Source organism: Erythranthe guttata, chromosome 10 (assembly GCF_056151865.1).
Source record: "Erythranthe guttata isolate IM_541 chromosome 10, IM_541, whole genome shotgun sequence".
NCBI classification, from domain to species: domain Eukaryota; kingdom Viridiplantae; phylum Streptophyta; class Magnoliopsida; order Lamiales; family Phrymaceae; genus Erythranthe; species Erythranthe guttata.
Genome location: NC_142542.1, coordinates 308277 through 333370, shown reverse-complemented (window position 1 = coordinate 333370; position 25094 = coordinate 308277). Strand labels below are relative to the sequence as shown.

At 34.5% G+C, this 25094-nt stretch overlaps 5 protein-coding genes across 7 annotated transcripts; 4 read left to right on the top strand and 1 right to left on the bottom strand.

The window, feature by feature from the left end:
* The first annotated feature begins 3153 nt into the window (after positions 1-3153).
* LOC105953165 (cationic peroxidase 1) lies at positions 3154-4893 on the top strand. Its single transcript, XM_012976797.2, has 4 exons — positions 3154-3505; positions 3723-3914; positions 4024-4189; positions 4286-4893. The coding sequence occupies exons 1-4, from the start codon at positions 3293-3295 to the stop codon at positions 4669-4671; spliced, it is 957 nt and encodes a 318-aa protein (XP_012832251.2). The 5' UTR covers positions 3154-3292; the 3' UTR covers positions 4672-4893.
* A 5774-nt stretch (positions 4894-10667) lies between these two features.
* LOC105953167 (uncharacterized) lies at positions 10668-11805 on the bottom strand. Its single transcript, XM_012976800.2, has one exon. It carries the CDS (start codon positions 11618-11620, stop codon positions 10922-10924), a length of 699 nt encoding a protein of 232 aa, XP_012832254.2. The 5' UTR covers positions 11621-11805; the 3' UTR covers positions 10668-10921.
* Positions 11806-14372: 2567 nt separating this feature from the next.
* LOC105953161 (WEB family protein At2g38370) lies at positions 14373-16912 on the top strand. Its single transcript, XM_012976795.2, has 2 exons — positions 14373-14793; positions 15253-16912. Exons 1-2 carry the CDS (start codon positions 14626-14628, stop codon positions 16714-16716), a joined length of 1632 nt encoding a protein of 543 aa, XP_012832249.2. The 5' UTR covers positions 14373-14625; the 3' UTR covers positions 16717-16912.
* A 258-nt stretch (positions 16913-17170) lies between these two features.
* LOC105953169 (uncharacterized) lies at positions 17171-19949 on the top strand. Its single transcript, XM_012976803.2, has 6 exons — positions 17171-17365; positions 18215-18324; positions 18579-18748; positions 19030-19227; positions 19436-19495; positions 19582-19949. The coding sequence occupies exons 2-6, from the start codon at positions 18216-18218 to the stop codon at positions 19723-19725; spliced, it is 681 nt and encodes a 226-aa protein (XP_012832257.2). The 5' UTR covers positions 17171-17365; position 18215; the 3' UTR covers positions 19726-19949.
* Positions 19950-21496: 1547 nt separating this feature from the next.
* On the top strand, positions 21497-24256 carry CIPK15 (CBL-interacting protein kinase 15). Of its 3 annotated transcripts, none has more exons than XM_012976804.2 (2): positions 21497-21682; positions 22322-24256. In XM_012976804.2, the coding sequence occupies exon 2, from the start codon at positions 22682-22684 to the stop codon at positions 24035-24037; it is 1356 nt and encodes a 451-aa protein (XP_012832258.2). In that variant the 5' UTR covers positions 21497-21682; positions 22322-22681; the 3' UTR covers positions 24038-24256. The 3 variants fall into 3 exon arrangements, with proteins under 3 accessions (XP_012832258.2, XP_088680961.1, XP_088680962.1); XM_088824835.1 differs by lacking the exon at positions 21497-21682 and adding an exon at positions 21685-21808; XM_088824836.1 differs by lacking the exon at positions 21497-21682 and adding an exon at positions 21685-21978.
* Positions 24257-25094: the final 838 nt, after the last annotated feature.

Sequence of the window (25094 nt, the reverse complement as noted above, 5' to 3'; positions counted from 1 at the left end):
ATTAAGAGTTAAGACTTAAGAGTGTCACATGTCAAAAAATTAGAGGAATCCGATTTACATTAAATATCGGCTGATCCGCTCAGAATTTAATCTCAAAAAATAATTGAACGAAGACTAATTAAGTTAATTAGTAGTAATAAAGTGAGAGTTGAAATTCTGAAAACAGACATATAAGAAAAGTCTAAAGAGTAAAGACATATATGCAGGCATCATATATATTTTCCTAAAGAGAAACTGAATTTTCTTCAGTAATAAGTGTGAACATTGTAATAGTGGAGAACCCATATTCAGCCAATGTTTCCCTATATTTCAAAAACTTACATTCAATAAAAAAAAACACCCCATTTTCTATAAACAATAATTTACATATTTTTCCCGATATATAAAACTAACATTATTTTAATTTTGAAAAAAGAAATTACGCGAAACACATTTTGTCATATCGAAAAGTAAGTACGAACCCGAAAATGGCAAAATATACAGAGCCCTAGTTTGTTTGTAAAGAGATTAAACTGTGGTAGGGAATTTGAAATTAAACGTTATCTTGAAAAGGTCTGAGTACAACTATTTAACTAATTAAATTAAGCTTAAATTCAACTTTATACGACTCATCACATAACCAATAAAATCAAACAATCCATATTTAAAAAATAAAAAAAATCAGATAAACGACCCTTGATTCATTAACTGATTTTGTACTTATTCCAAGCTTAGATCTACCTAGCGGTAGTAATAGTTCAAATAATCGATATGTCCTGGAATTATTTATTATTTTGTCAAGTTTGTACTTATCAAACTAATATTTAAATTCCCACCCCACAATAAAATAAATAAATATCAGTTTGAAAGTTTTGACTACAAACCTACTTTTCAAATCTCAAATATAAAATATATATAACGCATAACGAATATTGTATATAGTGGAGCTTAAGTTAAAGTAGCATGCATGTATACAAGTTCAGTCAAAATTCCACATGCAAAACTAAACGTGTTTTCTAGATCGGTGGACCTGACTAATGCAGCCAAGAATATACAATTAATTATGCCTTCACATTTTAATTCCCGATGTATATATATTATCACCGCTATACTTAATTAATCATTTTAATTCTTTTTTTTAATATATATATATTTTTTAATTTAATAAATACAATTTATAATTTGAGATCCTCGTATTATATATTTTTTTTTACCAAATCGATAGCTAAATATATGTGTTTTTACTTTTTAGGATATGTTCTGATAATCTTTAATTCAAAAAAATAAAGTATATAATTGATTAATTAATAATAAATTGAAGATTACACAAAATTAGGATATGTTTAAACGAGTCGGGCACACGCCAGCACTGAATAAAATAAGTGTCATTCTCATAGGTTTGGTAAATTTTTTTGGACTTTTCAAGAGTGTACGAGTCGCCCAATATTGATCGACAATTAATATTGCACCCACCCATTATTAAGTTAAGCAAATGAACATATTAAATAAAACACTGATTTATTTAGCCAACCATTGCATTATTCTTCTTTCTATAATGCGTTTACTGAATAAGATATAAATTAGTTATGCCATTGAAAATTGTTAACAGGATACCCCCTAGTATTATTACTAATTACCGCACTTAATCAAAATGTTCGTTTAATTAGTCCTGATTGAGATTAATATTTGACGAATTAGTAAAAAAGTATAGCTTTTGCATGTGCTACACTATTTTTGTCACTATCTAAGCTCGTAAATTACAGACAACAGGGGTCTGGACGATGTAATTTCTAAAAATAGGGGATTTTCTTTTAAGTTAATCTTACCTGAAGAAGGTGTTTGTAATTTAACTCTATTTAGAGATCGCGGTCGCAATCATAGCTTTCATTGACTAGGATTACATCAGAGACTTTTTTGCATAGTTTACTAATTAATCACACTTTCTCACTCCTAATTTTCTCAACTTATCCTCTTATATTATTTATTTATTTATTTTAGCATTTTCGCTGATTAATCTTCTCAATGAGCATTAAATTAAATTGAATTATTCAAATGCAACAACTATTCTTGAATAAATCAAATCTGTATACATTAATAATTAGATTTTGTCATGTTGTCTGATCGATCTCCATCAATGGGAAGCAAAAATCAAATGAAAGTCTAAGTAATATATATCCCCGGCCCGCTGTTATCTTTGAATATAAGTCCCAATAAGTAAGAATTCGTGATTTTAATTTCATTAATTAATTAAATAGATTTGTTTAAACCTTGTCACATATATATACTATATTGATTGACTGGACATATATATAACCAATTGATACCGTGACAATTAAAACATTGTTAAATAACAAAAAGATTGATGTAGCAAAGAATAATTGGCCATTGGGTTACAAAAAGTCCTGCCCGAGTAGTTCAACTCCATGGTTTTCGAGTATAAAAAAATAAGAAAAATAAAATAAGGCAAATAAACTAATTTACACACTGCTTATATTGAATTTAAAATATTCATAATTCACAGTTAATTATTTGAATGAATCAATAACACACGAACTGTTCAAAATCAATTATATTTGAAGATTCCTTCTCCATCATTGCTTCATTATATTTGTTAAGCTTTAGACAAAGTCAATTACTCTTTTCGAACTATTAGAAAAATTGCTACTTTTTAGTTATGAAAAAAGAGATGGCGCGTGTCCATAAAATATGCAAATCATTGAATTTTAAAAGTTTATATGGCTAGCTAAATTTTATTTATTTATTTATTATTATTATTATTATTATTATTATTATTATTATTTATATATGATTATTATTATTACTATTAGTATTTTTTTTTTTATTTAGTATTTACTTTTTTCATTGGGTCATTTCTTAGCTGCCCATCTATGGTCTCTTAATTACTCCAAATATACTCGATTTATTTCACCTAGCTAGTACGTACATATATAGCATGAAATATACATACTAAATTAATTACCAAAAAAAAAAAAAAAAACATGATGAAAATTCTTACATACCCATTAAATTTTCCACTTACCCTTATATGTCAAAATGAGGGAAAAAGTCAATATTGTCCCTCTCAGTATACATCTTTAAATAATGCAACTATCATTTTGGGTTGACTGAAGACTTAAAAAAAAAAAAAACAAGTGTTGCAAAAACGAACCTCGATCGATCAGCCACTATATAAACATGAAGGAAGTTCTTATCATTCTCATAGCAAACCATAACTCACAAACACAGCTTGTCTTCAAATATATCTTTTCTTATTACAAATATATTCTTAAGATTATATATATATTTTTAGACAATGTCTACTTCTACTTGTGTTTTTTCGGCTCGGTTAATGTTTGTTCTTGTTCTAATTGGAGCAGCTAATGCACAGTTATCTCCCAATTTCTATAGTACAACATGCCCTAACCTTCTTACCATTATTAGAACAGCTGTCAATACTGCGGTGAACAACGACCCTCGTATGGGCGCCTCTTTGCTTCGTCTCCATTTCCACGATTGCTTTGTGCAGGTAATATCATTAATTAATTAATTAATTAATTAATTTCATGATTTACTACACATGCATGCATGCGAATATGTTCGTGTCTGTGCATGCATATGGGAGATGTTTTTATTCTTCATTCTTCCTTCAATTTATAAATCACATAATTGATATTATTTAGTAAATTTAGCGTTGTTAATTATATGATTATTGATATCTAAACTTTAAATATATATTTAAACAGGGATGCGATGGATCAGTATTACTGGATGACGTAACAGGTTTCACCGGAGAAAAGACCGCCGCTCCCAACGCCAACTCATTGAGAGGGTTTGATGTAATCGACACCATCAAAACCCAAGTCGAGGCTGCCTGCCCCGGCATCGTTTCATGCGCCGATATTCTCACGGTTGCCGCCCGTGACGGCACTGTTGCAGTAAGTGATTAATGATTAATTAATTAATTAATTAAATTCATTACACATGCATGTTTCAATTATTTAATTAGTATAATGCTAATTTTTATTTATTTTTAAATAATTACAGCGAAGCGGTCCTAGTTGGGCGCTTTCACTCGGAAGGAGAGACTCAACCACCGCGAGTTTGACCGGAGCAAACGGTCAACTACCCGGACCCGGATCCAGTCTCAACAACCTTATTACTTCATTCTCCAACAAAGGTTTCACTACTAGGGAAATGGTTGCCCTTTCTGGTAATTATAATATTTCATTACTTCATTAATTTAATTATAGTAGTAAACAAATTAAAATAAAATAAATTAATTATTATTTTTGTAACTATTATACAGGATCGCACACAATAGGATTGGCGAGGTGCAGTACATTCAGGAACAGAATCTACAACGCAGCCAACATAGATCCCGCCTTTGCCACCACAAGGAGGGCGAATTGTCCGCCAACCGGCGGAAACAACAACCTAGCGCCGCTCGACACCGTCAGCCCAACCACATTCAACAACGACTACTACACCAATTTGGTGAATCTGAGGGGTCTGCTCAATTCCGACCAGGTACTGTTCAACAATGGAACCACAGACGCGCAGGTGAGAGCGTACAGTACAAACTCCGCTTCTTTCTTCAACGACTTCGCCGCTGCTATGGTTAAGATGTCCAACCTCACCCCACTCACCGGCACCAATGGCCAGATCAGGAGAAACTGCAGACTCAGAAACTAATTAATTAACGACGTCGTTCATTAGTTGGTGTTCTTCTTCTTCCGATCCTCTTCTCGAATTTTGTGTGTGTTCAATAATTTGCCGAGACAAAATGAATAAAAATTGTTGTTCAAGTGTAATTTATTTTCAAGTGTAATTTGTTCCTAATAAGTATTGTTTCATTATTCTGTAATTGTGTCATCATTCAGTATTTCAATAAAGAAATGGAAATATATTTTGATATTTAATGAAATTTCATTTATGTCATTAATAATTAGGGTAAATTCCACTTTACCCTCTCGTACTCTCAATTTCATCGATTTACCCCCTTGTACTTTTGCAATTTCCCAATACAGTCATTTCCTTCAACTTTTGTCAATTTTGACTCTGACGCCGTTTGGTTAACTCTGTAAATTACAAAATTGTCACTGCCTATAACGCGTCTGATGATGCTAGAGATAGATCACCTTAGTGAGTAGAAGTAGGATGAGCTGGAAGGACAGAGTGGATCACTGGCTCACGAGCTTGATGTCCTTGAGATACCTGCGATCATAGAACACGTGAACTAGGCCGGGGGTTGATCCAGCGGAAACCCCTCCGACGCTCAAGTCAGACGTGCTGATCATAGAAATAGTCCAGAGAATATACATTTTGTAGTATTACTCAGATAATATGACGTGCATTAAGGAATGAGTTCAAACCTTTATTTATAGCTTAGTTGAGATTGTCGGGCCCAAACCTTACTTGAAGGTGATTGGGCCTCGGTGATAGTGGTCTTAAATATTGGGTTCGTGGCCTATTAAATAAAGAAATTGTAGGCCCATAGGGTTGGCCCAATTAGGAATATCATTAAGCCCCCCACTCTCGAGTCGATGTGGGGGCCATGTCGAAATGGGTTCTCGATCGTGTCGAGAGTAAAAATTGTAGTAGTCTTTCTTTGGCATATGGCCTGATGGTGTGCGAAAACGCGTTGGAGCGTGTGTCGGAGGGGCGTGAAGGCGCGTTGGCGCGTAGCGCAACCAAGTTGTCGTGATGTAAGTTACTTGAGTCGTTGGTGTTGTCCCGCGACGATGTAGTAGGGAATTATCTCCTCGTGGGAGTTGTCTCGTCGTGGGTAATAGAGTTGGTCGAGTTATCTCCTCGTGGGAGTTGTCTCGCGATAATGTAGTAGCACGGATCAAGTAATCTCCTCGTGGGATTTGTTATTTATTGACATTGTCAATGTTTCGACGTGTTGCTCGTATGTGTTTACATATAGCCTTGTGCGTGATGTACTTGAGGAGGGGATCAAGCTCTCAAGATTTTTTTATGGGGATCGTGCCCCTTATTAGACCTCGTAGGTTGTAAGTATGTTTGGACCGTGGCCACGTTTTAATGAAGGACCCGTCGAAAGCAAGTAGAGAAATTTGAGTAATCAAGCTGGCCAGGCTATATAGATTCCCATAATATCTCTAAGTGTTTCTAAGATTGTAATCGTGCTAACTTGAGCTTGCGATTGTGTAGTGAATTGCGAGCGAGTTGTCTCCTCGAGAGCATTATCTTACAGCGAAGTTGTAGGAGCATTGGATGACGCGCGACTGAGGAGCGTGCCGATTGAGGTCGCTCAGAGCGAGTTGTCTCCTCGTGGGAATTGTCTCGCAGCGAGTGTTTTTATCGAGTGAGGTGGTTGCACGTGGGAGTTGCCTTGCAACGAATTTGTAGTGCCGAGCGAGTTGACTCCTCGTGGGAGTTGTCTCGCTGCGGGTTGTGGTACCGAGCGAGTTGGCTCCTCGTGGGAGTTGTCTCGATGCGGGTTCGTAGTACCGAGCAAGTTGGCTACTCGTGAGAGTTGTCTCGCTGCGAGTTGTAGTACCGAGTGAGTGGTCTCCTCGTGGGAGTTATCTCGCTGTGGTTTCGTAGACCCGAGGGAGTTGGCTCCTCGTGGGAGTTGCCTCGCAACGGGTTATAGGACGGAGCGAGTGGTCTCCTCGTGAGAGTTATCTTGTTGTGGTTCCGTAGACGAGACAACTCCCACGAGGAGATAATTCGCTACTACATCGTCGCGGGACAACACCGACGACTCAAGTAACTTATATCACGGCAACTTAGTTGTGCTACGCGCCTTCACGCCCCTCCGACACACGCTCCACCGCGTTTTCGCACACCATCAGACCATACGCCAACGAGCGACTACTACAATTTCTATTCTCGACACGATCTTGAATCCATTCCGACATGGCCCCCACATCGATTCGAGAGTGGGGGGCTTAATGATATACCTAATTGGGCCAACCCTATGGGCCTACAAATTATTTACCTAATGGGCCACAAGCCCAATATTGAAGACCACTATCACCGAGGCCCAATCACTTTCAAGTAAGGTTTGGACCCGAAAATCTCAACTAAGCTATAAATAAAGGTTTGAATTCATTCGTTAAGGTACATTCTATTATTCACGAGCAAGCTAGAATTTTATTCTCTCTACCATTTCCACGATCCGTACATCTGACTTGAGCGTCGGAGGGGTTTCCGCAGGATCAACCCCCGACTTAGTTCACGTGTGCTCATTTCGCAGGGACCTCAGGATCATCAAGTTGTCAAGCTACTGATCCGTTTTGCTCTCCCAGCTCGTTTTCTACACTACCTCAGGTGATCTAAACAATTAGCATCATCAGCGTCGTTTCTCCTCCGTCAATATTGTCATTTCTTTTTCTCCCACCACTTCCCCTTCCAAGATATCCCCAAATTGAACCCCTAACTTAGTAAAAATCAAGACCCAAAAATTGATCGATTCCACCCAGTGCAAAGAAAAAAAATATATGAATGTGTGAAACTTTCTCTTTTCTAATCTCGAGAGTCAAAATCGAAAAAATTCAATATTTACGTCAATATTTTGACTCTTGACCAAATGGCGTCAAAGTGAAAATCGAAAAAAATTGACGAAGAGGGTTGTATTGGGAAATTGTACAAGTACAAGTCGGTAAATCGACGAAATTAAGAGTACGAGGGGGTAAAGTGGTTCTTGGACAGCGTACGAGGGGTAAAGTGGAATTTACCCTAATTATTAAGTAGACGTACACCAATATTCTTCACTGGATCGTGTTTCGTTTTGTTCAACATTGAACTTTGAGGATCCAAAATTAGTCCTATATATACAGTCACAGCAATTGAGAAGCAATATTAGTTGGGCCGTAGCTTCAATAATTCAATTTAATTTACAGAGCAAAATGGTCCAATTGGGCCATGAATAAAAGTCCAAATAACTTAGCCTATTTGAATAGTCGTAGTTCTCTTTTAAAATAATTTTGTAACTAAATTTGGTGATGAAAATTGAAAAGGCCTGCTGCATTCTGATCATGATTCATGAGTTGTTTAATTCTGATGCTTTCGCTACAATTGCATCAGATTGGATACAATTGAATTCAGATATACTAAATATATAACTAATTAAAATCCAAGTGCTGTGTAATTTTTGTTAGTAAAATGTTTATTACAATACATTTTTTTCTGAGCAATTTGTGCCATTAATATATCAAATTTCTTTGTCGATTGATCAGTCTAGCTACTACATTGCTTATTCTTTAAATTTTATTTTATTCTTGGACATATAATTTATGAACTGATCATAATAAAAAAACGATAATATTTATGAGGGGGTCGATCATGATATTGATACTTCTTATCTACATACAGATCGAGATGCTAGATATTTCATTCAAGCACATATATATATATATATCAATAATCTTTATTTATTTTTAATAAATTCATATCAATCTGCAGTTCCGACATATTTAAGATTTTTGAATATAATGGATATGCATGGGTCCTTTGGGCAGATGCAGAAATTCTTTCATTCTTTTTTATTTGTGTTAAGGTTTATATATCAAATTAATTATCTAGCTCATGTTTTCATTACCGACAAAGTTGTACGTTGGTGAATCTGCATATATATGTAAAACTTTTTACTATTTTTTCTACTTTTTTTTTTTTGGTTAAACTTTGAAATTGTACAGGTAATAAAACAGTAATTATATGTGAAAAGAGAAGATCTGAAATGAGCGTCGGTGCATTAGAGACAAATTAAATTAATAAAATAAAAAGTGCTAATTTGGGACAGATAATCAACATTAATGTATGATAACTACAGAAGCTTCCTCCTTCCTTCAATACACGAAGAAGACAACACAGCATAAAAGATTCCAATTTTAAATCAAATATAAATATAAAATTAAATGTAGATAGAAACCCTCAACCAACTGTTTCTATTACATTAAATATAGTCACACTACACTGAAGACAAGATCAGTAACTCACACAAGCTACACCTCTGTCTTTGATCACCAACTATAACTACTTCATATATTTTTTATTTACAACTATATCATGTATGTATGAATGCTATATATTATTTAGTTAAACCACAAATTAATTTTATCTCTGTCTGAAATTAAAATACCAACCTCGTGTTAGTGGTGATGATTAAGTGGCTCATGCAGTTCCTACATCTCATTGTTCTTTACTATGGTCGTAATTTTTTTTTCCTCGTATTAAGTGTCACTTTACGATGTTTCTAGTTAAAATTAATTTGCCCTATATTGTTAATGAGTACGTATTTGTATATAACAAGAAAAGATAGCTTTCATAAAATGGAATTAAGATTCTTAATTTGAGTAGTGCATTGCACTTAAACAATAGTAGTAAAAAGAAATTGACAAAGTACGTAATGAATAGTAGTGTTCATATATAGGGTTAACGGAATATAATAGAAATAAATAAATAGGGTTTCTCTTTAATTTCTCCTCAACAGTAAAATAAATGAATAGTGGTACACTTGTCTCTTTTGGTTGTTTTATTAGTACAAAGTGTATTCTTTCCTACTTTTTTCTTCCCTCAAAAAGAAGATCTGTAACTATATATATATATATATATATATATATATATATATATATATATATATATATATATATATATATATATATATATATATATATATTATGGGTAAAGAAACTACTTTTTATATATATATTTATTTATATAAAATATTAATTATTATAAATGTGTGAGTAAAGAAACAAGCATATTATGGGTTTTTTGCAAAAACCAACCCTGTGAAATCTCTAATTGCCAAAAACACCCTTGTGTTAAAAAAATTAGCAAGAACCTCCCTGTGAAAATTAGTCAAAGCCAAATAGGTCCCTAGCAGCTTATCGCGAACCACACTCGCCATATATGCGAGTTGGCGTGCATTTTTTTAACTAAAAAAGACCTAAATACCCTTAAAGTTACAAATTTTGAAAATTACAAATTCACCCTAAAAGTTTCCGCACCAATGTGAAAGTTTTGAAATTTTCAATTCAGTCCTTCGTATTTCCAGAAAAGCCATCTTCTCAAGCTTGATTTTCCAGCAAAAACCAGCCGGAGAAACCGACGGACCACCGACTCCTTGCTTGAATCGCAACGGAGAAAAAACAGAAATTATAAAACCCCTTCTTTTTCATTTTTTCTAATTTGTTGTTGCTAAAGTTGTTTGATTATGACGATTCTCAATTTCTCTTATTCAATATCTGAAATTCGTGTTCCCAAATGGTGGATATTTTCGAGCATTGGCAACTTTCAAGTGGTATTATAGCGGCGAATGTGGTGGTGCGGCGGCAGATGTGGTGGTCGCCGGTCCCCGGTGAAATTTATATAAAAAGTTCAATCCCCGGTGAAATTTATATAAAAAGTTGAGTGGGGTGAACGGGAAGGTAGAAGAAGAGGTGACGTGTTTTTTTCCTTTTCTTTTATTTCTTTTATTTATTTATAATTATAATTTATTATATTTTTTCATTTTCTTTGTTTACAATTGAAATAATATTAAAATTTTATTAAGGATACTTTGGACATTTCATATAAGTCAACAACTGATTTTAAAGTAAGGGGCGGTGTATTTCGTAAAATGAAACATAAGGGGGTTTTTGCTAATTCTTTTAACATGAGGACTTTTTCACCAATTAGAAATAACACAGGGGGGTCTGTGCTATTAACTCAGCATATTATATATAAGGTGTGATATAATGCAGTAATTGGGAGATGAATTTACATATAAACTCACAGTAGGTACGATACATTTCAACTGGGATTATTGAAGTCGAATCAGAGCAAATATAATTTTAACTATATTACAACACGAGGCGGATAAAAATTCAGCACGACGACGAATTTAAATTATAAAAAAAAAAAAAAAGACAGACTAAATCACGAGCGTGCGACGTCGCACGTGCAACATGAAGTAACTAATTTAATTACCTCAGGCGGAAGAGGCACGGCCGCGGCCGACGATGGACAAAAAAGCCTTCTTAACTATGAAAACCGAGTAACCGCCGTCGCTTTTATCCTTGCCAATCCCGAAGCACGAATTCGCCGGCGGGGACACGTCATCATTACGAACGGAACTGATAGCAGACGCCCTGTCGTCGAAAGACGAGCCCCAGCTGGAGAAACGGCGCCGTTTGCGGACGTAGACATTCGGCGTGGAAATCGGATCGGAAAACGAGGAGCGAGCAGACGACGACCACGACAGCGACGAGAGAGAAGACGACGAGATCACATCGTGCGGCGACGATGACGTTGGCGCCACGTGGCACGACGAAGGTAGTTTCTTGGGATTCATCCTCCTCAGTAAATTATGGAGAAGAATCTTGGATCTCGAGGAATTTCTCTTGAAAGAATCATTATCCAAATTGTTGTTGTTGTAGTAGGAGGGGGGAGGGGTGAGAGGGGGCATCAAATTTACATGATGATAATCAGAAGAATTATGCTTAGGTGTACCTGGACAAGTTTCCCATGTAAATGGAACTGCACTCGAAACGTCGCCGTAATATACCCTGAAAGATGACTTTGAATTCTCCTTTGATAGTAGCCTTGTGAAGAACTTGTCATCTTCATGCTTTATTCTGAATGATTTCTGATCATGCTCAATTATATCTGATGCGCAATTTTGAGGCATTTTTTGTTTTTGTTTTTGGAAGTGATAAAATCAAATCATGTACTATAGTGGGAGTTAGTGAATACTGAATAGAGAGCTTGGGCGCAGTAGTATTTAAATAAGAGTTGGGGATCTCAAAATTTATTTATTTATTTAATCTGGGGATCATATTAAATTAAATTGCACATTGGGGTTCATAATATATATATATATATATATATATATATACTAGTAGAAGCTAATAGGGCAAATGGGGGGATTGGTTTATACACATCAAGATTTGTGTCAACATGTGGTACGTATACCCCACAGTACTCTAGGGCTTTTAATTAATTGCCACCAACTTGCTACCTTCATGAACTACTTAGATTTATTTCATTTCAAACTTGATATTTTTACTTTTAATATGCACAATTAATAATTAATTAATGATTATTTTTTACATATATTATTAATTAATAAAGTAAATGAGTTGACACTTAGATGTTTTGAAGTGGTTTTATTAGCCTTGTTGTTATTTGGGATATATGAAGTTGGGTCACAGCTCAATACTGTTAATTAGTGTTAATATTAATAATAACAAAAAATTAAAAAAAAAATTGCTGCCTATTCGTTGTAATTAAAAGTTAAAACAGCATGAAAGGTGCCAAAGGCGAGTCAACTAGCATTTGATGATCGTCATCATGCCAAATTGCGGCCATGCATTAGTCATCTTAAACCAGATTATAACGAATTAATCGTCAGACGGATGTTTAATTATTAATTAATTATATTTCATAAGAAAAATATATATCCTCGAATATCCCATTAATAATGTACACTTTCTCCCAGGCTCTGATTTTCAACACCCGTATATCAAGGTGTACGCTAATTCATTTACAAATAGGTATTAATTAATTCAAATTAGACTTCTTGATTGTGCAAAAGACAACTTTGCCCTTTTATTATAATTTTTATTTTTATTTTTTTTGTCGACTACTCATCACAACTAGAATTATAAGCCAAGGTGAGGGAGTTGCTGCTCTAATTTATGATGTTGTGGTCCTAAGTGTGGGGCTGAATGAAATGATTTAACTTATAGTAATATTATATGTGGTCCTTTATATTTTATTATTATGCCACGGTATTAGTTAATTTCCAATTAAATTGTGAAGGCTACCCTTCGAGTTTGTTACTTAGATGATCACTGATTTTTTTTTTTTTAAGAACATTTTGATCAAACAAGTAAATAAATCAATTGATACCATTAACATTTCATTAGAAGTCAATAATGTAAATTCTAATATGTATTGTATTGAAATCAATATTCAAGTACCCCAACTGGTTATAAGTTTAAATTTTATTATTTAGTTGAAATGTGGTGATGTTCTAGTTAGAGTTGACTAACTGATTGTTTAAGATTATGCAATAATAATTATCTATGAATTGACCAAAATGCTTAAACATTATATATTTATATATATGTGTAAATTAACAGTAAATGTTCATTAAATACAGACCATATAATGCATAAGGAATAATATAATTAATAAATATAGATGTGAAAAAATAAATAAAAAAACATGAGAAATTAGAATGAAGAGATAGATATGGTGGGGATGGGCCCTGAAGATTGGACTCATTCTTGCGTCTCAACCCTCCGATGAAAAGTTTTTATTGTGGGGTTGGTTTATTTAATTTGATAGTGAAATTAATGTGACAAGTTTTATCTTTTTTGCCTAAAAGATAGTAATTTGTTATTTCATTTTCTACTTTCTAGCTTCAATTTAATATGTGAAAAAATTGGTGGAGGTCAATTAATATAAGAATATTATACCAACCAACTATATAGTTCAATTTCAAATACTAAATCTCCATCCCTACTCGCTCCAATAATTTACAAATTAATTAAAAGATATAAACAATTTTAGGAGTAATTTTTATTGTTTGATAAATAAATAATATTTATTTATTTTCATTAAAATAAAAAATAAAAAAATCTGCTGTTTGGGATTGAATGGGAATAGTGGTGAAGATGGGCCAAGTCAGCTCTGCATGTCAGAAACCCTATGTTGCGCAATTTACACGCTAACACAACATAGGCCTCGATTAAATTCCCCGGCCCAACTGCTTTTGCTTTTATTGACACTACATAGGGACACAAAAATTAAAGCCCGTTACACTTGGGATTTTGATAAATAAAACTTTTTAACTTTTATTTATTTATCTGTTAGAATATGATTTAATTTGATTTTTTTTTCTTTGCATCATAAGCTTTAAATTTGTCCGCTGTAAGTACAAAAAAATTCATATTAATAACCATTATATTGTAAATTATTAACCTACAAACTCTAAAATGTAATAATAATTAGAAATTTTAAACAATGAAGGACAAAAAACTCCACCGACATACCACATTTTTTTCTATTTAAATAAGGAAAAATAAAAATTATTGCGTCAGTTCTGAAGTTTTATTTATTTATTTAAATATATTTAGATATTGTAGTAGGCGGAGTATAGGTTTGAATGAAAGCAGTGTTTGGGGGCAACGGCTCTAATCCAATTTGTTCTTTGCAACGGTCAAGTAATGATGTTCCCCGCCTCAATATATTTATTCATATTTAAACCAAAAAACAATTCAATATTTGAATTGCTAATATAGAAATGAATCTAGATGAAATATAGTTTTAGGAAATAAAAATCTATAAACAAAATTAGAAAATTGGGGGGTAAGAACAAAATTTCATTTATTGAATTAATATAATAATAATTAATTAGGGAAAAAGAATCAGACATTTATGTTTCCAATATAGGACAGGACAATGGACATTATCATCACCAAACCCAATATAACGTTACTCTCTCCTCTCCTCAGTTGGCCGTACTCTCCCACAACTGTACTTCAGTTTTCTCTCCACTCCACACACACACACACACTACAAACTCTATAAGCCGTTATCAAATCTGGTCTTGCTCAAGACAAAGTAGATAATATTCTCAGTTTTTTTAAGGATAAATTTCTTGTTAGTTTCCTCTTGTCTTCTGCAATGGCTACCCTAAGTTCCGAAATTCTCGAACCCCCTCACCCGGTTGATTCGGCGAGGTCAGAAATCGACACCTCCGCTCCGTTCGAGTCGGTTAAGGAGGCGGCGAACCGCTTTGGTGGAATGGGTTTCTGGAAACCCGTTTCTCACAAGCCTTCTTCTCAATCTGAGGTTGTCCGAATTGTGTGCTACTTTGCTTTTCTGGGTTTGTTTTTTTACTAATGTTTGTTTATGTGATATTTGCCTGAAAAAAACTACTGTCATTTTGGGAAATATTGCTGATTTTGCTTTTATAATTTTAATTTTTTTGGGGGATAAGCTATATCGAATTTTGGAGTTGATAAATGCCCTCAACATTTCATTACAGAGTTCACTGTAATGAGTTAGGGTTTAAAGACAAGGGTTTATGTGGAGAATATATGACAAAACCCTTTACCCCAAATTGAAATTGAAGTCTCGAAATTGCAATTTCTTTCTACAACAATGCATCTTTGATTCACTTGCATAAGTTATGTTCATTAATTTTATCAATTAAATATTACGAATGTGGAAAGTAGATTTTAATCAAAGTTATGACTCTATGGTTAACTTAATTGACTAAATCTCTGTTTGTTTTTGTGAATGGTGTAGCATGAAGGAGAAGTGTTTGATGTTGTCACATTGGAGGAACACGCTTCACAATTGGAAAGAGATCTCATCGCTAAAGAAAGGGAAACACTCGACGTTTTGAAAGAACTCGAGACCACCAAAAATTTCGTCGAAGAACTGAAATTAAAGCTACAGCAAGAATCTTCCGAAATCAATGCTGCAATCAAAGAAACTTCACTAATTACCAACAATGGTGGTGGTGTAGACCTTTGCCCCTCAGCAGCTCCTGGTTTTATCCTACTCGAGCTTAAGCAGGCTAAATTGAACTTAACAAGAACCACAAACGACCTTGCCGATATTCGAGCCACAGTCGATGTGTACAACAAGAGAATCGAGAAGGAGAGACTGTCTCTCGAAAAGACACGTCAGAGGTTGTCTTCAAACACTTTGAAAATTTCTTGTCTCGAGGAGGAGCTAAATCAGGCAAGACACAAGCTCGAGGAGGTGAAAGACACAGCCGAGGTAGTAGTCCAAGATAGTTCTCGTAATTCTTTCAACATTACGAAGGAGCTAGAAAAACTAAGCTCCGAGACCGAACAATTCAAGAAAGTAGGTGAGGCTGCAAGATCGGAAGTTTTAAGGGCAATGTCGGAAATCGAAGAAACGAAGACTAAGATTAGGACAGCTGAGATTAGGTTGATTGCTGCCAAGAAAATGAAGGAAGCTGCACGAGCCTCCGAGGCAGTGGCGTTTGCGGAAATAAAAGCCCTCTCAAGCACTGGGAAGAAGCAAAAATCGCCCGAAGATGTAGTAACTCTTTCCTTCAAGGAGTACTCTTCGTTAGTATGTAAGGCTCGAGGGGCAGAGCAGGAATGTAAGGCTAAAGTTGTGGATGCGATGCTACAAATCGATGAAGCAAATGTGTCGAAGAGTGAGATACTGAAGAGTGTGGAAGAAGCAACGGAGGAGGTGAAGATGAGCAAGAGGGCCTTGGAGGAAGCACTGAGCAGAGTGGAAATAGCAAACACGGGTAAACTGGCTGTCGAGGAGGCTCTTCGAGTGTGGAGATCCGAGCATGGGCATAAACGAAGATCCGTACAGAACACGACTAAATTCAAGAACTCGTCTCGTATGCTCGATGTGAATGGTTTGAATCTTGCTGCTGGGGGTGATGGGGTGAAGCCGGTTCTGAAATCGACCCTGTCGATTGGGCAAATATTGAGTAGGAAATTGCTGCTGACAGAGGAGTACGAGAATGGAGTGACGAAAACGGAGAAAATCGTTGGGAAACGAAAGGTTTCGTTGGGTCAAATGCTGAGCAAACCTTCAAGTGGCGGTGAAATACATTCGCATTCTTGTGTTAAGAAATCTGGGAAAGAGAATAACAACAGTGAAGTAGTTGTGCCTGTGAAGAGAAAGAAGTTCGGTTTTGGTAAGATATCTCTGCTTGTGGCAAAACAGAGCAAGAAGAAGAACAAGAAGAATTTAGCCTCAAAGTTGACCTGAATCATTCTCAACTAGTGTTTGTTTGTCTTGTGATTTAGTTGTTTGATTGGCTAACTTTTGTGTATTTAGTTTGCATATTTGTGTGTTGTCTTAGATAAGTGGTTTGTGCTGAGTGTTGTCTTAGGTTTGTTGGGAAAGACAATGAATATGTGTATGGTTTGAATGAGTATCAACATAATTCTTTAATTCATCGAAAGTACTTCCAATTCGAATTATCGTATAATATATTTCAGGGTTAAATTAAATATTTTAAATTAAAAGCTTATCCTTTAAAATAAATATATATTTTATGGGGTTGATCACGCCACCGCCACCAGTTGCTCTCATGGTCATGGACTTTAATTTTCGTTCTTATTCTAATCTAATTAATAATTACAATTATTATTATCGGAATATGCTTTGTTTGCGTCTGTTTATATATATAAATATCCACGATGTTGGTTGTTTATGAACCGAACAACCCTATGCTAACGTGTCGTTATCTAAATGGTCCACGTCAGTTACCTAGCTCTAATATGTATCTGATTAATCATCTTTATAAAGAACCCCGTTGCTTAAAGGAACAAACAACTATCTCCTCTCTCCCTATCTCTCTCGCGCTGACCTGAAATTGCATTCTTGTTGTTCAGAATTTTATTCATACGATAAGGTGAAGATCCTGTTTTTCTTGCTTTTCCCTCGCCCAATTTTACATTTATTGATGTCTATTTAATACTCTTATTTACCCCTTTTTTCCCCCTTGTGTTTATGTTTTTTGTGCGATAAAATCTGTTTATAAGCATAATTTGATTTGGGGAAAGAGTTGGGTAATTGGTACGTGTTGACTAATTTATTGAGGAAGCTGTTTCATCTACTAGAACAGATTTATATTCGTAATCGAGTTGACTCAGCCTTAATTTCGATCATGTCCTCTGAATTTGGCTGAGTGAAGATTTTTCGTTAGGGTATTACAATTTACATAACAAGGAAAACCTTTTGTCCTCTTCTTTTTTTTTTTTTTTTTTCCGGCTTCCGATTGTTATTATTATTATGGGTCAACTCCTCTTTTTTCTGTAGCGATTCGATACAATCAATTAGTATGAATGAGTATTAATTTGCTAAGGTTGGTGCTTTGTTGTAGACTATGTATTCTGGATCAGTTCATTCGTAAAAAAAAATGGCAAATTGATCGAAGGAAGATACCTGTGGTTAACTATAACTTCGATATTGTCTTGTAATGTGTTATTGTGTCGAGCTCGTATCTAAAGTAACACAACGAGGTGATGTTCAATAGGTTTGAAACATTGGTGTAATGACTATCATCTGCGTGTTCGACTGCGCAATATGACAACTATCTATGTTTTTTCAATTTGGTTAAAATAGTTTAGATTCCATCTAAGTATGCCATGGGCGATTTCGTTGCTCTCTTGAATATGTGATTCTCATGTTCTGATATCTGCTTTTATGTATTTCAATGTTTTTCGTTTTGTTAGGCTGATAAACGTTACGTTTTTTGCAGCATGGATACAAGGGTGCTCTTACTTCTATTCATAGTCAGCAGCTTCTGGTGCTGCAACGCTCGAGATCTCACAGCTAATTATAACACCAAGAAAAGTGACATTGTTACAGGTGGTTATATTTATTTATTCAGTAATTCCTTGAAAGCTTTTAACAATCGGGCAAAATTGAAGAGAGAATTTTTGTAATGACTTATTATAATTTTTGTAATGAAAACAGAATTACTCTGCCTTATACTTTGACCAGAAATCCATCCAGTAGCTTTTAAATTGACTACTTAACCATAGTTTTCTACATAGGACTAAATTGGGTCTTTATCCCACCGTGAAACTTAACATTTTTACGTTTTTTTTCTTCGATGTCAGGCGGCGAAGCTCAGCATGTGGAAGAAGTTAGAAAGAACGAGAATTTGTGTACATTGTGTGAAGAGTTTGCTTCTGACGCTCTTAATTACCTCGCCGAGAACAAAACCCAAACAGAAATCATTAGCACACTTCACAAATCCTGCTCTAAAGTACCTTCGTTTAAGCAGCAGGTACTGAACATGATTGTCTTCTCAAATAGGATTTTTTTTAAATTAATCCATTCATAGTTACCGCGTCGAATTACCTGTATAAATCTAACTTCATGCATGCGAAATTAGCTACCATTATTTTAAGACCTTCAAATGAGTTGGACTGTTGGAAAACGAAAAATCTTGTAATTGTTATTTAGCTAGCCTCTGCAAGTTAGGTTACGAGAATGATATTGCAAAGGGAAAGCTACTTAGTACAAAAAGTAATCCTGACACCATCTTTTGATAATTTGTTGTTGCAGTGCATTGTTTTGGTGGATTACTATGCCCCTCTATTTTTCTTAGAGGTTTCCACACTCCAAGCTGAGGATTTCTGTCTAAAGGTTGACCTTTGTGAGAAAAAAGCTTCCGTTGCTCAGCATCTCACTAAGGATAAATGTGATTTATGCCAAAACGTTGTTACAGAGGCTTTACTCAAGTTGAAAGATCCCGACACTGAGGTAACTTTTCTAAAATTGCTCACGTAGATTTTCTTGAAAACATGGATAGTATTATTAAAGTTTTTGACCATGCATCCGATTCAATCGTTTTCTGCTCATCACATAGTTAAAACTTGTTTTTTCGCATCCTGTGATAAGTTTTCCCTTACGGCTATATCATTATTATGTAATGCATAAATAACAGTTTTATTTCTGCTCTTTGTTTCAGTTGGAAATAGTTCAGCTACTTCTGAAGGCATGCAGCTCTGCTGGAAAAAATGTCACAAAGGTAATAAACACTTCACCACACACAGTAGAAGTCGTAATATAATACAAATAATATTTGTTAATTTGTTTTTTGTGATCTTTTTGTAGTGCAAGAGACTAGTCTTCGAGTATGCGCCTATTATTCTCGTTAATGCCGAGCAATTCCTGGAAACAAATGACGTTTGCACAATACTGCATGCTTGCGATTCAGAGCCAGTTTCTGCAGAGGCATCCATGCATGCTGCATCTTAGGGGATGTGATCTTACTGGCACACTTTGATCTTGTTAATGCTATAAGAATGTCGGTGTTATTACGTTCTACTAAGTTGTACATTATAATTGAACCAAGATTAAGCCCGTTTGCTTCATTCGTAAGATCAAAACTTTTGCTACGTTGTAATTAATTTCTACTTTTTTTTTTTTAATTGTGTCAATTGATGTTTAATGAGTAAATATATTTACATTTTAAACTGTGATATTTGGTATTGATGGTTTTTGGGTTTGATTCTGGTTCAGTTATCTGTCTGATTTATTTGCAATCCCCAAATAAGGCAAGTTGTTACACATATGTACTGCTGGAAATCAATTATGTACCCACCAAATAATGTTACATATGTAGATTAATTAGGTTGATTTTTAGGTGTCCGGTTTCATCTAAAATAATTTTATTCAGAATCCATCTTCATTATTATTACCTATTTCTGCGGTTGCTATCAATTGAAAACGTGTTTTCGATTAACTTGTGAAGTAATAGGGACCTGCTGTCTCATTCGAAGTTCCGGGTTTAAGACGGAAGACGAGAAGATTGCACGTTGTTAAAGAAATGACATTAACAATTGTTTATTGTCTTGATCTCATCTTAGATATAACTGAAGTTAATTACTGGGTGGTCTAATCAAGAGTTGTATATATAATAGTACATTAATTAATTAATTAATTGGGACGAGTTGGGTACCTGTTCCATTTTAAAATCGTAGGTTTAGGCATGCATGTGTATATCTTGATCGATCTATACAATAATCGAAAGTTAGGTATATGTATATCTTCTTCGTAATTGGTTGATGGAGTAAAAGAGCGATCGTGTAATTTAATTAATTGAGAAAACGAGATATCAGAAATTAATTGAACTTGACATATCATGTTTATCTGTTCCCATCCCTAACAAAAAGAAGAAGAAGAAGAGAAAACAAGCATGTGGAATATTCTGGAATTCATGAAACAAGAAAAGATTAAAATTTTATGAGCCACAATTAGTGAAAGATTAACACAAAATTAATGACGCGTGTATGATATGATAAGAGTGTCAAGTGTGCCCACATAAGACAAAGCACAAAGCTAATCAAACCATCTCCTCTTAACAAACTGGTCGCCTTCTTATTTCACATTTCTAAAAAAAAAATATGTTGACCTTTCCTTTGCTTTTAATTTATTTAGTTGTTATAATTTACAATTAACAAACACCTCCTCATTCACTCACATAATTATGTGCAAATTGTGCGAGTAGGCCAAGGTTGAATCAATTTTATATAAGATGAAAACTATAATTTTATTTGAAATTTTTATTTATTGTAATATGTTTGACAATTCAAATGCTACAACTCACCACAACTTTACATAAATTTAATTCCCCTTTAATTATTCTTTGAATTCAATTATATATATATTTGACCGCAATGGTTTTGACTATTTTCCTCGGTTGCACCTTGAGAATCTTTATTTTTAAGTAACAATAATAATTTGGTGTAGCTAATTAATTATTGTTAATGCTTTCAATTAAGATTTGTCGTTTCCATTCACTCACCACCCAACCTAGCAATTTTGTAAACCATTAATCAAATTATCAAACTATAATCATCATAAACTATTTACTATATATTATTTATTTATATATTTTCCCAAAAACAAAATCTGCAAGGAAATACGAATTTGAGGAAGGAGAAATATAGCACAAAATAAATCAATTTTTTCTTACTCCTCCACCAATCAGGTCACTTGGTAAGTAACCGGCTGGCCTCTAATTAAATTAAGAAAAAGAAATATTTGAATATGTAAAAGATTTAATTAATAATAATAAAAATTAGGTGTCAAGGCGGAATTAGTATATAATGGTGGGTTTGTAATATGTAGTATTATGTATTGCCGTCTCTGTTCGTCATTCTAAACAAACACACCTCACCAATTCGATCATCAATTCATTTTCTTCCAAAAGGTAACCCCAACAAAAAAGTTGCAGATTCACTCTTTCTTTTCCACTCTCTCTCTCTTTTTTTTGTTAAATACTTCTTTGTTTATTGATTGCAATTACGATTTCTGTTATTCGGAAAATTTGATTGCTGTACGTATCTCTTTCTTTATGGTGTATTTCTTCTTTTAATTTAATGTAGCTAGGGTTTATTAGGTTTTTCTTCAATCTGAGTTCTGCATCTCTCTCATTCGCATAAATTCCTGGTCGAAGAAAATCGAAACAAATATTTTTTTTTATATTATTTTTTTAATGTTGAAAAGGTAAAACGGAGAAATCGAGGTTTTCAGAGATTTAAGTTTCTGAGATGAAATCCTGTTCATGGAAGAAACGTGATTTGTTTTTTGGTAGAATTTTTTCTGAGGTGTTTGTTTTCTGATATACATGAAACATGATTCTACAAATCACTAATCACGTTTGTTGGGATTTAATCTCTATAGTTTGTGAATCTTTTATCATATTAAATGGGTACTAACTATTAAGAATATCTGCTGTCATTGCCTTCTGGAGAAATTGTTATGATTCTGAATCTCAAAGTAACTTTCCATTTTAATTAGATGTTCATTTTTCTTATATTCTGATGATACTGTTCTTGATTATTTTCAGGTCAAGTTTCGAAAGCATAATCCTTCCGCATTCTTAGTTCAAAAAACAAAACAAAAAAAGAACCAGGGAATGCTGAAAGATGTGCTTGCCGGTGAGACACTATTTCCCTGAGTTTGATGAAGTTGAAGCTTCATCTGATGTACTCTCCTTTATCCTCGATGAGATTGGACCGATAACTCATAGCCCTATACAAATCCGCTTTCAGAGGCAAACTCCCCCAAAATATCTCAGAAACCATATTGTTTCATATCCTGACATTTCTGAAGATGGTTGAGTTATTATTGCGTTCTTAAAGATCATATTTCTCCACACAAATACTTATTACATTCGAGTTTTAGTTAGATTCGTACATACCTAGAGATGGAGAAAAAGGGAAGTATCTTAATGCAAAGGTACGAGTTGGGGAAATTGCTCGGACAAGGCACCTTCGCCAAGGTGTACCATGCAAGAGATATCAAGACTGGAGCCACTGTAGCCATTAAAGTAATCAACAAAAAGAAGATCTTGAAAGTCGATTTGATGGATCAAATCAAGCGAGAAATCTCTGTCATGAGTCTCGTTCGGCACCCGAATATCGTGCAGCTCTACGAGGTCATGGCCACCAAAGAAAAGATATATTTCGTGATCGAATACGTAAAAGGAGGCGAGCTCTTCAACAAGGTGGCAAAGGGGAAACTGAAAGAAGATGCTGCAAGAAAGTATTTCCAACAGTTGATCAGTGCTGTAGATTTCTGCCACAGTAGGGGAGTTTATCATAGGGATCTTAAGCCAGAGAATCTGCTCTTGGACGAAAATGGAAACCTTAAAGTCTCCGATTTTGGGTTGAGTGCATTAGCGGAATCGAAGCGGCAAGATGGGCTGCTTCACACTACTTGTGGTACGCCTGCTTATGTGGCACCGGAAGTTATTAACGGGAGAGGCTATGATGGGGCGAAAGCCGATATTTGGTCATGTGGGGTCATCTTATTTGTTCTGTTATCCGGCTATCTACCGTTTCGTGATTCCAATTTAATGGAGATGTATAAAAAAATCGGCAAGGCGGAGTTTAAATGTCCTAATTGGATAAATCCAGATGCTCGTAGGCTGATTTCGAAAATATTGGATCCGAATCCAAACACAAGGATTTCCATATCGAAGATCATGCAGAATTCTTGGTTCAGAAGAGGCTTCAACAAATCCAGATCCAACATTGAATGTGGGAAGGTGAAGGAAGTTGTTGATGCAGATGCAACAGTTGATCCAATGGTGGAGATTGAGCCGGTAAATTTGAATGCCTTTGAAATAATCTCGCTCTCGGCTGGTTTCGATTTATCGGGATTGTTTGAAGAGAGTGACGATCGAAAGAAAGAGTGCAAATTTATGTCGAACCAATCTGCTAAGACGATTGTTTCGAAGTTGGAGGAATTGGGGAAACGTTTGAAGATGAAGGTTGCGAAGAAGAATGGAGGGTTGTTGAAATTTGAAGGAACGAAAGAAGGGAGGAAAGGAGTGGTGTGTATTGATGCAGAGATATTCGAGGTGAGCCCAAATTATCATTTAGTCGAGATGAAAAAATCGAATGGGGACACTTTGGAGTATCAGAAGCTAATGAAGCAGGAAATAAGGCCGTCTTTGAAAGACATTGTTTGGACATGGCAAGGCGAGGAGCCTCGTTCGGAGCAGCTACCGGAGTTTCAGACATCCGATGTTCCATTGTTGGATGTTGAATTACCTTAAAATTCATGGATGAATGACCTTGAACTTTTCTCTCCTTTTTTTTTTTTTTTTTTTTTTTTTGTTTTGGATCTATTTAATGAATTTTTTTGTGATTTCGCTCTGATGTTTAGCTATTTAGATTTGAACCACTGATTTGGGATCATGTTCTTTACATATTGTAAGTCTTTTATTAGTCCCTGCCAACCCACTTTAATAATTGTTTCAATGATTTTTTAACAATCTAGCAAAATCACAAAAAATTGTATACTACAGTACACGTTTTTTGGTAAAAATAGTTGAAATATTCAAATCTTATTTTATGAATTTTGAACACTCAAATTTATAGTATAATAGATGTTTATCCATAAATAGTCAAGATATGGTTCAGCTTTTTGCGAAATATAGGTAAAATATTCATTTTTTTTACATATTATTTAACACTCAAATATCGAGTATCTAAAATTTTTATCCATGAGTAGTCAAGCATTAGTTCTTTCGCAAACTGTTTCACTAATTTTTGAATAATCTACCAAATCACAAAAAAAAAAAAATTGTGTACTATATATAACACACGTTTTTTTTTCTTCTAAAAATAGCTGAAATATTCAACTATATTGTTTTATCTTTTTTTAATACTCAAATATACAGTAAAGAAAATGTTTGTCATAAACCATCAATAAATAATTCATCTAAAAATGGTTTCAATATTTTTTTTATTAGTTGAGCAAAATCACAATCGTATGCTTGCAACGAATACTTGAAAGGTTCATATAACTTTTTATTAATATTATTTGCGCCCTGTTCATTTCTACGTAAACATAATGTGTATCGGATCCTTACGGATCAAACCGAATGGAACTGGAACCACATATAACCACCCATAATTTAGATCGAAACATTTCAAACTATTTATTTGTTCGTTTGGATGAATTCATTTTATCTCAAGTTAAGATCAATAATAGTTTTTTTACGTGAAATGTCCGGTGAAGGATAGAAATGGTATGTATAGATTACGTGGAAACCGGGCATCATCGTATCATATACATAGTAGTGGGCTCTCTTTTCTCACATGCAGAGA

Coding starts and splice junctions, on each gene's coding strand:
- LOC105953165 (XM_012976797.2), top strand. CDS start 3,293: ATGTCTACTTCTACTTGTGTTTTTTCGGCTCGGTTAATGTTTGTTCTT. Junction 3,506..3,722: donor TCCACGATTGCTTTGTGCAG/GTAATATCATTA, acceptor ATATTTAAACAG/GGATGCGATGGATCAGTATT. Junction 3,915..4,023: donor CCCGTGACGGCACTGTTGCA/GTAAGTGATTAA, acceptor AAATAATTACAG/CGAAGCGGTCCTAGTTGGGC.
- LOC105953167 (XM_012976800.2), bottom strand. CDS start 11,620: ATGCCTCAAAATTGCGCATCAGATATAATTGAGCATGATCAGAAATCA.
- LOC105953161 (XM_012976795.2), top strand. CDS start 14,626: ATGGCTACCCTAAGTTCCGAAATTCTCGAACCCCCTCACCCGGTTGAT. Junction 14,794..15,252: donor AGCCTTCTTCTCAATCTGAG/GTTGTCCGAATT, acceptor TGAATGGTGTAG/CATGAAGGAGAAGTGTTTGA.
- LOC105953169 (XM_012976803.2), top strand. CDS start 18,216: ATGGATACAAGGGTGCTCTTACTTCTATTCATAGTCAGCAGCTTCTGG. Junction 18,749..19,029: donor TACCTTCGTTTAAGCAGCAG/GTACTGAACATG, acceptor TTGTTGTTGCAG/TGCATTGTTTTGGTGGATTA. Junction 19,228..19,435: donor TGAAAGATCCCGACACTGAG/GTAACTTTTCTA, acceptor TCTTTGTTTCAG/TTGGAAATAGTTCAGCTACT.
- CIPK15 (XM_012976804.2), top strand. CDS start 22,682: ATGGAGAAAAAGGGAAGTATCTTAATGCAAAGGTACGAGTTGGGGAAA.